A 14,990-nucleotide genomic window follows, 5' to 3' on the forward strand; every position below is an offset into this window, starting at 1 on the left:
TTTAATATTTAATTTTTACAAGTTTCACTTGTCCTCTGTCTTGGTATGCTTATTATTTGCTGGATATTAGATGTTCCATATGTGAGATAATACTCACTTATTCTGACTGGGTAAATAGAAAAGGAAGCTTGATTGCACAACAACAGATTAAAAAAACCCAAAACCCAGATATGAGCATAATAAGCTAACCACTGAGAGATGTCCTTCCAGAAAACTGAGACAATTCCACAGAATCATCTTCAGATTTTCCATGTTTGTATTTTCTCAGCCTACCTTCAATTCATCCTTACCTGGATCAATTACTTTTATGTTGTTCTTAACATGAAAGAAGTTTGAGACATTGAACTTATCCAGGTTTGTTGGATCCTGAAAATAAAAATAATTTTAAAAACTAATATCAGAGACCTTGGTAAGCACATATTCCAAGCAACAGACTAGAACAAAGGGCAGACACCATAATAAATAAACAGGGAGACAGAATAACTTCCATACTCCCCAAACCACAGAAAGATGAAAAAAATATAAAGCAATCAACCCCAACCAACATCAGCAAAGAGTCAGTTCACAGCAGACTCCTTAGGGAGCTGGAATTCAGTTCCAAACATAATATTACACATATATCACCTACAGAAGTTACTACCAGAACTCAGCTGAGTCTCCCCTATCCTAGAGAAGCAGAACAATGCAATCCCCTGGTTCTTTCCTTTGTTCTGAGCTTTGGTCTAAGATCTGTGCAAAAGCACATCAGCTATCTCCTGCTATTTATAATCCTAGGCCTGATTTGCACATGCTCTGTGAACTTTTGCAATGCATCCCAAAATACAAATAAAGCCTCAGAGCAAGTCTCTGCAGTAGGAACTGTGCTGACTGTTGGTTTTTTTACTAGAGCTTACAGAACTATGTTTAAAAATGATGAAAAAAAAGAAAAAAACTGTTATGAAAATTCAATTTAGTGACCACTGGAGGAAAATTGCAAAAACACACAGTCCATTAACTGTGATCCTTTATGCTATCTCCAGGCAACTTTCTGCAGAACTCTGACCTTTTGTTAGAGAGAGTGGGACAAGGAATGCCTACTGGTGATCTAGGTTACTTCAAACTATTATTAAACAGTCTTTAATCCTCTCCTTACAATGACTTCAAAGCTTTCTCCTCAAGCTCCTCTGCAGCACAGAAAGGTCAAAACATCAGCCCAGGACACTCAGTACCTAATGGAAAGTCTATCTTACAGAAAACAATTCAAACTTCAAAATACCAAACTAACAAAATAATATGCAGTAGTTTCTAGTTCAGGATAAAAATAATGCAACATATTATGCAAAAAACTATGACCTAACATGAATACTATTAAATATATTATCCTAAAAATGTAACAAAGCTTCTCATACCACCATAGTTTATAAAAAGTTTGACAATTTCATCTCTGCCAGAAGTAATGTTTAATACAAGCAGAGCTGCCAGCTCCATAATTTATAAAACTATCTAATTATGCCTTTCATTCATCCCTGAAATGGTATGCTTCCACCAGAAAGTGCATTTTTAGTTTTATTGCTGGTAGTGAAACCAAAACACATTTATGAAATCAAGCTGTGTGATTCTGCACTTTAATGGGACCTCCTGGCTTTCTGCTGTCCCCCTTCCTAATCACCAGACAACAATTTTCTAATATTTCCTGTCCCACTATACCCCTCCAATAGATCTTCACTGAGACAAAAGAACTGCCCCAAAATATTACCTCTTTAGGATTTTGCTTTAGAAACAGAAACAGAAACTAAACTTTGAATAAAACTACTAAAAACCAGGAATTTGGGATCTGATTTTTAGCCACTTTTATCTCCTCTGACCCCAGCACTCAGCTGTATTTACTATTTACTGCCTTACATACATATTTATATATGTGAATAGAGATGATTTTGAGCCCTGCTTTCTGACAGTCAACAATATACACAGAGAAAGTCTGGAGAAAGAGCTTTGTGTGTTTTCACAAGATGTTTTCACTCTGAAATACTCTGCAGCAATCATGAGCTGCAGCTTTCCAAGACTGCAATCACTGCTCTGCACATAAATGTACTACCTCAAAAGGTGAAGGGAGGAAGGACTGCTTACCCTTTCAGGAAAGGGAAAAAATATCTGTGTATAAATATTAATAGAGATAACAGATTTATAGAAACCCATGTCTGCAGTTCATGGCAAAGCTGAAGGGCAAGACTGACTCCTGAAAACAATTTTTCACGGACAGGAGGGAAGGCAGCAGTAAAAATGAAACAGAAAACACCTTCATGATTTCCTCTAAATAAAGTCTTCATTTACTGACTTATTGATTGTTTAAAAATAAATAAAGGACATCACCACTGCCAGTGCCTTAGAAAACCCAGGGCCTTGTGCTCAGGGTACCACAAATCAGATTAGTTCACACTGTTTAACAGCCACAGTCCATTCAAACATCTGTGTGGCTTAACCAGCCTCACCACAGGCATTGAGCAACTCCAGCAAAATGTTTACAAGGAAACTTGCAGGCGATTCCTCAGGGCTCTCCAAACCACCAGCAGCCCCCTCTGTGGCAGTGCATCTATTATCATGTGCAGGACAGCAGAGGGCACAGGGCAGCTCCCTCTCCTTGCTGTCCACCTGCCCTCTGGGAGAGCTGAACTCCAAACCCCAGAAGTGTGACCCAGCTCCTCCTTCCATCACAGCCACATGGGCCATCTGTCCCAATGGAAACCTTGACAAAGGTTTGGTTCACAGTGCTGTCCCTTGTATTCCTGATTCTGCAAAGCAAGAGTCTCACCACACTTTGAGAAGGGGGACAACCAACACTCCTACCCCAAAAGAGATTTCCCTCTGTCAGTGGAATAGCCCCTCAAAAATAGCTCCTCAAATTGAAATTTGAGTGTCATCTTGTACAGGATACCTAGGACATGTTTATTCCTCCCTCTAAAATACAGCATCTTGATATACTAAGAGAAGTTCAATTAGAATTAATTTTATTAGAATTAGTGTGAATCAGAATTAGCATACTGTGGAAGTACTGCAGTGAATACTAAGTCAAACACAAGGTACCAGTTGCTTTCACCTGTCCCCAAGAGGAGAAACACAACTGACTTGTTCAACCTGTGCTGCAGAAGACACAAACCATTTCCTTACTGGTGGTACTGAGCCCTACAACATGAGATATACATTTTCTAAAGGTAAGGCTATGAAAATTTTGTAAGTTTCTAAGTTTTTAGACATATCACTTCAGGAAGAAAGCTGTCTAAACATTAATAATTAGCCTGCCAAGCTCCTCTCATTGCATCCATGACAGTTACTGGGCACAGAATCAGAGCAGTCCAAACAAGATGCCACAGAGATGGGCAGACAGACACACTCACATTGTCAAAGCCTCAAGCTCTAATGAGTTAATTGCCTCTCCTGGTCACAGAGAAAGTCTGGACTCATGGGCATGTTCCCAATCCTGTTAAGATTAAGGCCTGAAGCCCAAAGACCTAAGAAATAAGTTCTGTGTAAGTGCACAGAAACCAGAAAGGAAGATGAACAATGGCCTACTTTTGTTTGTCTTAGCATGCTTAAAAACACCTACACAAAACACCATGGCTGGCAGTCTCAGGGTTTTTCTTATTAAGGTTACAAACATAAGCTTAAGTTTAGAAAATTACTAGCACAGATACAGACTTCAAAGGGTTGCTAACTATCATTACTATTAAAAATCTCATATTTAGTGTTTTCCTGAAAGCTGAGCACTGAAAACAGGTAATCTCAAGTTTTATTCCACTTGGCTTTTTCCAGTCATTTTCTGATTTTACCTACTCAGGGAAACAGCTTGAACTCTGTTATCTTATGCACCACACAGAAGCCCCCAAAAAGCAGGTTAAAACCAGCAGGTTTAGACTGTGTGATTTCTTTGAGTCCTGATTTCTCTCACCATTTGGTTGGCCATGCTGCATCCTAATTATGCTCAGGACTGTCAGCCTCATATGCTGACCATGTCCCACTTCTTTACCCTCTACTCTGCACCTCCATTGGTGCAGGATTCTCCTTCAGAGACCTCACCCACAGTCATGAGGAAATCTGCTCTGACCTTCTGGCACACAAAGAGCAAATGAGGAATAGCTGAGGAGTGAAATATCAATTAACAGTGTGCAGCTCAGCTACCTCCAGCTCTGCTCATTAGCTGTGCTTCCTGCCACAAATGTCAGTGGTGTTGAACAGCTTGTAGGGAGCCATGTCTTGTCCACAGCTGATTAAGTTCTATAGGAACAAGAAAACTGACAGAAGGAAGCACACAACACTATGAGGCTTTTTTCCCTTTAACAGCAGCAAATCTGTTAGCATTTACACAGACTTGGTGTTTTCTTCTCTTCCCCTCTCCATTTCTGCAGTGCAAAGATGCATTTGTTAGCCTGCATCTGCCAAGGCAGGCTCTCTGCAGGCTGCCAGCAGAGCACTGTGCTTGCTACCCCTGGCACAGCAGGGCAGGGGTTTCACTGCAATTCCTCAGGCAAGGAGGAACCCCCACGTGTGCCTCTGCATCACCTGCAGCACTGCCACTGAGCACAGGCACATTTTCATTAAATCCCCTGCCAGCACACAGCTCAGACACAGCTTTGAAGAGTTTCCAGAGCAGGAGTAATTTCTGCTGTATCCTCACAAACTGAAGTTTGTCTCTTGTTTGTGAACAGAGCCACAGTGGAGGATGACAAGTTGACAGGGTGCTATCAAATGGGATGTGAAAGCTGGGTATTTCAGCACTCTTACTTTGCTCTCCTCAGGACTTCTGACACTTGCTGGGATGGGAAGTCCATCACTGTGTCCAGCAAAGCACTACCTGACCCTGCTCCTCTCTCCAGCTTGAGCTGGGGCAGACATTTGCTTCAGCCTGCCTGGTCTCATAAGGGGGAATTCAGATGACAGGTATTTATGTGCTTGCCATTGAATTCCACATCATTACACAAAGAATAATTTGCATAATACAGGATTGAAACACACATGGAATTTACATTCACACTAATTAATAATAATTTCCACCAGATTTTGTCATAAAGATTTGACAGTAGACATTGAGCTGCAAATCCCCCAAAATTTTACCTGGAAGATAAATCTCAAATTAGGTTAAACATTTAGACTGAATACTAGATGAAAATCTGCAAAACATAGGACTGGAAGAATTACCTAGATCTGAATTGAGGTCTAATGCACTATTATTTAAAAGCTGTGCTCAATTCTACCTTGAAACCAACTGCAAAATGGTGAAACCAATTGAAATGGTGAAACCAATTGAAATGGTGAGCAGCAATGTAGCAGAATGGCAAGCAGAAGAGGGATGTAAGAACACTGCCAACAAGTGTTAACAACATCAGCTTTTCCACAACAGACACCCTGTCCCCCAGATCTCCAAGTGCTTTACATCCTGCCTTACTCATTAAGAGTAACTAATTAATCTTACAGTATTTGAGTTGTCTGTCAGCTGGGAACACACTCATGACATTTTCAAGGGATGCTGAGTTAGGCTGAGCTGATCATCATCAAGAAAAAGAATATAAGTGAGTTTGAAGTTGAGAAACATAGACAACATACAACAGCAAATCCCATTTAAAGAGACATGAACCAGTACAGCTGGGAGAAAAATTATCTGAAATAATGATAAGGAGAGAGAAACTTGGAAAAATATAAGACCTGCACTGCAGAAGATGGAAAACTTGAGTTTGTAGCAAGATCACAAAGCTAAGACAAGAAAATTTAAACTTTAGTGTAAAGAGCTACAGTCTAAAAACCCAGTCATACCAGGAGTGCTAATCTAGGAAGGGTATCATATGGAACAATGTCATGTGCATTTCTGTCATCATCAGCAAAATCCTAAACTAGAATCCATGACATCTGCCACCTGAACAGCTCCATTCCAGTACTGCTAATGTATCTTGCTCACCAGGATATGTATTACTCTTTCCCTCCTGCCCGGACTGGCTGGATAATATGGCCATATGCTGATGAAAAACTGCCACGCTCCACCCCAGGACATTTGCACTTCAACAGGGGAAAAAGTAATTTCTGTGTATGGACTACATGTAGGAAACACTGCAGATTCCTTTACAAAGAGAAGCACATCATAGACCTTAACCCAGTATTATTAACAACTGAAGTTGTGATTCTGCTTTTTTTAGTTTTAAATTTAAAAAAAGAGTCCTTTTTAACAAGTAAATAGCACATAAATAACTGCTACTAAATTCAAAGCAACCAGATGAGATGGTGCTTAGCAGAAAAGATAACAGGGTGGATTATGACTTGCATTTGAATAATGTTTAGCACCAAGAACAGGAAAAGCATATTATGCAATTCTACCTCCTCTGAAAAGAGCAAATCTTTCTTGTTGTGTTTTTACTTATATATGTCAGGAGAGAGAAGCCAAGTTTGATGCCAATTACTATTCTGGTAAAATCCAAGCAGACGTAGGATGGTCCTTTATGTATCAATAAGGAAAAATGTGATCATACATAATCTGTAAACATACATCATTCATATTTTCCACTTAGTATGTTGTATTTCACTACCAAACACGGGTACCCCCTCTGTTTCCTAGGACATTCAGAGTCAGCCTCTGGAAATGCTATTTTCTATTGCTAAACACAGCTATTAGACAGCCCTATTCAGCTGTTATTTGCAAAGCAAAGAATGTTTTTTATAGCAACTTCCTTTATATCTACTTTTTTTGCCAAACAGCAGGGTCACTGATACCAACTCAGTCTCAATTTCAGCTCTCTTGGATACCACAGCACTCAATTTACATGGGGGAATGAGAAAACAACAAAGTGATAAATTTCAACACAGAAATTTAAGAGAAGGAGGAATTGGGGTAGAGCTCTGAAACACAACAGATTGCAGTCATGAACTCTGGCTAAGAAACAGAGCCACAGGTGGTGGAGCTTGGCAGTGTGAAGCCTGGAGCCACCACGCTGCCTGCAGTGTTGTCAACAAGAGAGCTTGGAGAGGAGACATCGGTCTGGCTTTCAATAATTTATATGAAGAAAACACTGTGAGAAAATAACAACTCATTTCTCTACCACATCTACTTAAGCAATTCTAAAACCCAGGCTAGTCATGCCACTTCAGGTTGAATCCTGGCCTCAACAAAGCATGTCAGGGTAGGGCAGAATTTGAATAGGAAAAATCAAGCTCTACGTGCAAGTTTGCAGTGGGTGTTGTGCAGTCAATGGCTCTGACTTCTCCTTCAACAGCCTGAAGCCATTTTAGACTGTTAAAAATAATTCTGCAAAAAAATATTTATAGACTCATCTGGTAAAAGGTCAAACCTTATCTGGTCAACAGCATTTAGATGGTCAAATCTCTTGCAGTCCAATCCCAAGATGGGGGTGTCTTTGTTATTTCTAAACTTATTTAAGAAGGGTATAGCACAGGACTGTACACTGCAGAAGATAGCACCAATCCACAATGAACTGTTTACTTAAGAGGATCAAATCTACTCACAGATTATGAATACCACCCTAAATGGAGGTGGGAGAGGTGCAGAGCATGTGTGGCTGTGACCTTGGACTGCACAACTATCAGAATCTACTTAGTTTCATATTAGACATATTCCTCCAAGCAAGACAGAAACCCGACATGTCAACAATGAAGATGAAAAATACTGATAAAAACTCACATAGGGAATGACAAAATTTTTAGATGTTGCACTTTGAGATTTAGAGGACTAGAGCAGCTGTGAAAAATCAAAGCTAGGCAAGAAACAAGAACACACTCTTTATATATACATCCATTTCCAACCCTACAAAACATACCAAAATATTTTTTAGTGACTGCACATTTCAATTGTTTGTTCAAAATAACTTGGTTTTCCATACGGGTGCACAGACACATTTTTAGACACTTGTCTTTTTTTACTTTTCCAAATCCATTAGCAACCATGCAGTTACACAGAAATAACATTCTGTTAGGAGCTTTCAATCAGAAAAAAAGCTGTATTTTTGCATCCATTGGAATAAAAACATTTTGCTTTGTTGCATTAGCTTGAACACCAACAAGCCCAAAGGAACAGAGGAAAATTATTTAAAAACATGCTGTTAAGCACTGAGGAGTAGGGAAGAAGGGTTACATTTTATTTAAATTTAGACATAAATGAAAAATATTCTTCTATTTGAATTAGACTGTATTGGTCTTGGCTAGTGGCAATTAAGTGTTCATGAGATGCATACTAACTCATGATTTCAATAATAATGATCCAGGAATCTTTTTTCCCCTCTTTTGAAATTATGCAAGCTTCAAAGCACCTACTTTTAAACTAAAGTTTTAGATCCTTTGATACTAAATTTCATCTGTCAATAGCTATCATTTACACTGTAAAATTCACAATGCTCTTTTAATTTAGGTTTTGATTTTCTTCAAATCAGCAAAGAACCAACATTGGTATCTACTAAGAAGCAAAACATTCCAAACAAGCAATTAGAGAAAGTCCTCCTGCTGCCTCACTCTACATTTAGAGAAACATTCTTTGGAAAATACTTTTGGAAATACTTTTCTGGACCTTTGACTCTTGTATACATCTTTGGAAGAGTAAGATGCACAATCCACTTCAGTCTTAATGTAACATGTCCAAAAGTTTAAATACTTTACATTCTAAACATTGTTTCTTTTGACACCACAGACCATGTTACTACTCATCCAGATTGTGTCACATGGAAACTTTGTGGTTCATCTGATAAAGAAAATACAACGAAGTTTCTCTGTTCAGCTGCTCTAGGTTCCTGCTAGAAGAGTGTACACAGCAGCATTTCTGCAAAATAAAACCCTGTATGGGACAAGGTGTGACAGAGAGAGAAGTTCACCTGCAGCGTGACGATGTCCTGCCGAGTGAAGGGCTCATCTGTCAGGAGATCCCTGTAGCTCTTTGGTTTGATGTTCAGCTGCTCAACTGCCTAACAGCCAGGCAAAAGACACAGATAGCAAAAATCTGATTCTTGTGTGTAAATATTACAAGTAAATAGGTGATATCAATAAAATGTTGAAGATCAAATAATAAAGAAAACAATTTCACCCTCATTCTCAACTGGCAGCTGCAATATTTTTAATGTGGGCTTTAACAAATTAGAAGCTTTTGTCTTTCATCTCTACAAAACTTGACAGTTTTGTGTGATTTGCTGGGTTGTTTTTTAAAGAAGAACCTTGCAGTCTCCATTCCATAGTTACGTCTATCATTCAAACCAAATTAATCACAAAAGTACTGCCAAAATTTTTAAAAATATCTTGCTTCATTTTCTAAGCTCTTACCTGCAGAAGACCCCTGAATCTATCTTATTTACCCAAATGTCCTCTGTGGTCCTCAGATGGAAGTGATCATGTCCCAGTACCTCCAGAAGTTCATAAATTAATTCCATGCTTATAAAACACCAGTAACTGCTATTACTTCACGTGGCACCACATGGGGCACAAACCCACTGGCACAGCCCATTCAGGAAGCCCAGTATTGCAAACTGCAGCAAAGAGAGCAAGAGCTCTGCACTACTGCCCAGGGTTTAACAAAGACCACTCTTAAACCCCTCCTTGCCTGTAAACCCCAGCAGCCAAAGAATCCTGCTTGCAGAGAGAACAGAAAATATTTTCTGTTTTAACCTGATCTAGACTGCTGTCACAGGTGAGGACACTTCTACTACTTCAGAGCAAGTTTTCAAAACCATGATGAATCCAGCCTTTTCCTTGATTGCAATGGTTCCAGCCTGTTCCTCCCTCAGTATCTGAATGTCCCACAGGAATTAAAAAAGATGTTCCAGTGTTCAGACATTTTACAACACTGGATATGGATTCATTAATTGAAGGATTTATTTGCTACTGAAAAATAAATAAATCTTGCTTTTACAGTAAGGACTATGCAAAGAAATCACGATTAAAATTCCACTTGGGTTTACATAGATGTTCACAAAACATGAATAAAAATGCAGTTTAAGTGTCCATTAAGGCATTCTTTCTCCTATTCCCCCAGCTCCAGCTAAAATGCTCTTTTTTATTCACTGATTCAAATAGAAATGAGGCAATTTGTGTTTTTGTGATGACACTGTATCAGAAAGAAGACAACAGAAAATTTGTCCATTAATTCAACTGAGAAGAATATAAAAGCTACTCATTTTGAAACACAAGATTCAGTACATGCAGATTAACTTAAGAAAAGGTTTTAGAAATACTATTTAACTAATATTCTAAAATTTTTCCTATTTTGAAGGCTAAAGTTGGACAACAATTTATGAAGTCAGTCTATCCCCTGTTCTTTAATTTCCCTGGCTGTAAAACAAGAACAAAATTTACTTGTTTTTCTAAAACATTTTGTGATTTTGACTGAAATGCATCAAGTACAAAATATTAATCATGAAATGCAACAGAGAACCTACCTCATAGGCAAACACATTTCCAGTAGTCTTGATGGCCACAATATGGGAGTTATTGGTAAATACAGTAAACAGCACTGGACAGTGGTACTTGCCTGATAGAGGGAAAAACCATACATTTCACATGAATACCTGCAACTGCTCTGAAATAGCTAATTTTTCTGATCTCTGTGGATGATATTTACATTAATTTTTAATATAAAGTGCAACTTCAGTGGGTATTCAATGGTGTTTTAATAACATTTTGATTCTCCAGTGACAGAAAAAGTGCTTGAAAAAGTAACAGTTAGGAGAGCTATAAAACAAGCAAGGAAAATGCAATTTTGAAATCTATTGCCTTTAATTTCCTAACACAGAACTTTGTCCAACTTGCTTGATATTTATGAAATACCACAATATAATTGTTACTATTGTAATCAAAGATCTATTGATAACATGAACCTTGTATCATGTCCATTGCTCTGTATCACTCTTGTTCACAGGAATAAAACTTTAGCTTAGAGCCCATAGAAAAGTACACAACAGCTGTTGTGCTTGAAGCAGAGGAGAGCATTTTGTATTCAAATGTGGCAGGCAGAATGCCATTAAATCTGAACACGTTACTCAGTAAGGAACCCAACTTCTGCTCTAATCAAGCTGTGAATTTTCCCAGGAGGGTCAGCATAAATATTAAGCAAGTCACAGCAAGCAAACTGATGGGAGGCAATGTAGGAGGAAAACGAAAAATGTCTGAATAATCTCAGCAGAAAGCAGTTAGAAGAAGATTATTAATACTTGATCGGTTTGCTAGACCTGGAGGTTTGGGTGATATTTGTGAAATAAATTGGGCCTATTTAGTTATTTTCTTCCTAATTACCATTTGAAAATCAAAACCAGCAGGGAGGCCAGAACAGGCTGCTCTCAGCACCTGAGGGGACAGAGGAGGCAAACACCTGCAGAGACTGAGCCCTCACTGTGCCACCAGAGGCAGCTCTGCCCCCTGCACAGCAAAGCTGAGGACACTTCTGTTAATGCCACTAGGGCTGAAGGAAAGCCACTGCCACAAGGGACTGAAACTCGAGAACTTTAGAAAGGAATTTTTGCAAGTGTCCAACTGATGGATACAGAAACAGACTGGTAAAATGTGAGGCCTCATTCCAGCTTTGTACGGAAGAACAAGTCACCCTATTCTCATTCCCAGGAAAAGCCAAACTGGCGAGGGCACACACATGTTGATCTGGATAGAAAGTACTCAACTCATAAGTGATCACTAAACGTGAGAAAGTGCAAGGCCCAAAGATCTTTTATATCACATTTATGTGTGAACAGAGAATTCTGATCCTACAACCATTTCAAGTTATGACTTGAGAAAAGTTTGCTGACAGACAGAAATGCAACATTTAATTTTTATTTTTTGTTGCATTTTCCCTTGACTGATTAATGTCACAGAATGAACCTTTTTAAGGAAAAGGCTTCTGAAACTCTATGGCTGTTGTCATTCCACCCCAGCAGTGTGAGCTGGACTTCTTTAGAGAAAGCACAATCTCATGGTATCTTTCAAAAGCCTTGGCCACTATTGATCAATTTTTAACACCCTGCTCTTGAGACAGATGGAACACACGGCATAGAAGAAATCCATCAGCTACAGTAAAGAACTTGTAATCTACAGATTTTGGTAAGATAAGGAGACAGACACTCCAGAATTTTATTCCCACCTAATCTTAGCCATTTTTATTTCAAAGAAATCATTATCTGCTTTGCAGAAGATGAATTCATCTCCACTCTTCTCTTTTGTTCCTACCATGCTCTCTTAGGAGGCTGATTTTATATCTTGCAAAAATAAGACTCGAGGCAGCTGTCTTGTGTGCTTCTATTCATAAAATCCCACGTGTTTATTTAAGTCTAATCCCTTTTATAAACAAAAAGCTGTTCAAAACCAAGTGAACAGCAAATATTGCCATAGGCAAGTTGGAAATAAGATAACATTACAGAAATTTTACTTTTTCTGATTCTTTCCTTAAAGTAAACAGTACCTTAGTGCAGTAGCAGATATAGTAAAGTGAAATTGCTGAATAATTTACAGCTCCCCAGTGTAAAGAAAAACAGAAATGGAACTTTGAAGGTAAACATATCACTCATAAGAAGCAATTATTCTACTCAAAAAAAAAAAACCATGATAGAGAACACAAACTATTTAAGTTCACCATGAGTAAGACAAACCAGAATTTATTAAAGCACTCATTAAGGAAAAAAACCCAACAAAACACCACCACAGAAAATGACTGCACTTACCTTCACTGTTTTTAGCAAAATTCAGCTTTATAAGTGATTTGGCATCTAGCTTCTAAAGAAAATAAAGCATTAAAAAGATTAATCACAACAGAAGGTAACCATGGAAATAAAAGGAAACTCTAACATAACTGTTATGACTTCAAGAGTATATAATTTATTGATAATCTATTGCAGGTTGTCTGAATTATCAGAACCCTGGCAATTCAAGTCACAGACCACAAAAACAAGGCTCAGGGAGCCTGAGAACTGGGATACATTTGTTTACAGGGCTCTATTTGACACAGGACAGTGCTAACCATGGGGAATCAGTTCAAGGAGTTGCACAACTCAGCACAGACTGAAAGGGGAGTTGGCATGAAAGGCTAAGAGGCAAAGATCATTGCTACTGATCAGAAGGGACAATTCAGCAGGGACCTCTGATGAAAGTCATAAAGCCAGCAAACCATTCTGGCAATCAAGCTCGGTGCCTTTTCTGAAATAACTGTAATTCTCCTTTTACTCAGGAAACGTGCAGCAGAGCTCACATGACAGCCAGAAACAATAAACAGAAACACAGGCACAAGTTCTCTGGAGAGGCACTTGGGGTAACAAAGGGAGTTCCAGGAGGGATTTTCAGCCACTTAACCCCCAGGTAACAATTCCACTGAGCAGGGAACTGAGGTGACAGCCAAGGCTGGGATAATGTTCTCCAGCTCTAGAGAGGACACTCCAAACTAAGCTACTCCTCTTCCACACTTCATCAGAAGCATCTATGGCATTTCTGCTGCCCTCTCTCTGGAAGGGTTTTCTGACATGGGAAGAGCAGAGCTGTGGGGCTGGCAAACATTTCTGGACAATCAGGCTGCTCCTGTCCCGCAGCCTTCCCTAGGACATGGAGGCTGCACACACACCCAAAATAACAGTGAGCCAGACCCCCAGTCATTCCATGGCACCAGTGTGTGATTTGGGTACATCACTGGCAAGACAGGACACATCACCACCTCGGTGACCTCACCAGCACAGCCCACCAGGACGGTCAGGTGGTGCTTGACTGTGGCACCCAGCTGGAGATGAAACAAGCTGCAAGGCTGAGTCAGGATTGGGACTTCTAAAAAACAGAGCCTTTGATTGTATCAGCTGTCAGAGACAGTTTCACAGCCAAATGGATCCTTAAAAGCACACACAGCACAGGCCTTTTAAAAGAAACAATCGGTTCTCTTCTCAAAACACGCACCTGAAGAGATTAGGGAGGTTTTTATAACCCAGACAGCTCCTTATAAACAGCTACAAGTGGAGATCTGCCAGCCCTGGTGCCAACACTGCTACTTCAATCATTATGGAAAAAAAAACCAACAAAGAAAAGTGTGAAACTAAGTTAGTGGGCTTTCTGTGCCTAATCAAAATTCATATTCTTGGTTTACAGAGTACATGTTATGACAGCTGGACTCATTCGTTTATAGGAAGGCGCTTCTCAAATTGCTCTCAACCAACTGGCAGGCTCATTTGCTGCCAGAAAGGTAACCAGCTCTCTAATTTATTAGCAGGAAGAGCAATGAGAGCTAGTAGGAGAAAAAAGAGGCCAGGTTTGGTTATATTTAGTTATGTGATAGAAGACCAGTACCGCTGCTTTTCCTTAAGTGGATTTCAAAAAAAAACCCAAACCACTCCAATATCTGCCCACTGCTGGGGTACAAAGAAGGACAGCAAAGGCAATGGCTGCAAAGGCAATGGCAGTCTGAAATGCCTAAGTGAATGCAAAGCTTTATTTATTTATCTTTTTACAAGAATAAATTTATCAAAGAAGTAGTAGGGGAACTGCAGCGTTGCCAAAATGAACATCTGATCCTGGACAGATCTGTTCAACCTAAACAACTATTAACACAAAGCAGCATCCATCTGTGCACATGTTGTGCAACAGTGCAAAAATTATGTTTCAGAAAAAGCTTCTTCACAAATACAGCCACTGGAAGCATTGATAATTTCAAGGTCCTTATATTATCCTCCTGGCAGATCTGAGCTATGCCCAAAACACATAAGCATCTTTAAAGAAAAATGGAAACAGTTCTGTTAGAAACAGTTTAGCATGATTGAAGATTCAGATTTATACCCTGACAGAAATTTCACAGAAAAGACAGACTAACTGCTGTGCAGACTTTAAAGGTAGCAAAAGCTGCAGTGCACTTTTCATCTGTCACCTTATGATGTATTGTTAGAAGTGCTGTCAAGTCCTTGGACTCTCACTCTGTGCCCAGGGAAACAGTATGGTATTTCAGGTCATATCTTTCCATAATATGGAAAAACGTTATTTTTTAGCCTCAGTTACTCATGGTGCATCAGCTCCTCGCGCTGGATCTG

General features: G+C 39.3%; 1 protein-coding gene across 2 annotated transcripts in view; it reads right to left on the reverse strand.

Moving 5' to 3' along the window:
* Window positions 1–14,990, reverse strand: part of PPIL2 (peptidylprolyl isomerase like 2) — a 68,302-nt gene that overhangs the window by 41,000 nt on the left and 12,312 nt on the right. For both annotated transcript variants that reach the window (XM_054288975.1, XM_054288974.1), the window contains exons 6-9: window positions 12,657–12,708; window positions 10,389–10,480; window positions 8,835–8,924; window positions 291–366 (exon numbers count right to left, since the gene is read on the reverse strand). In XM_054288975.1, the coding sequence (XP_054144950.1) occupies window positions 291–366; window positions 8,835–8,924; window positions 10,389–10,480; window positions 12,657–12,708 (310 nt within the window). The remainder of the gene's footprint in view (window positions 1–290; window positions 367–8,834; window positions 8,925–10,388; window positions 10,481–12,656; window positions 12,709–14,990) is intronic.

Source organism: Melozone crissalis, unplaced genomic scaffold, assembly GCF_028551555.1.
Source record: "Melozone crissalis strain CALT ecotype California unplaced genomic scaffold, PUWL_Pcris_2 ptg000063l_1, whole genome shotgun sequence".
Taxonomy (NCBI): domain Eukaryota; kingdom Metazoa; phylum Chordata; class Aves; order Passeriformes; family Passerellidae; genus Melozone; species Melozone crissalis.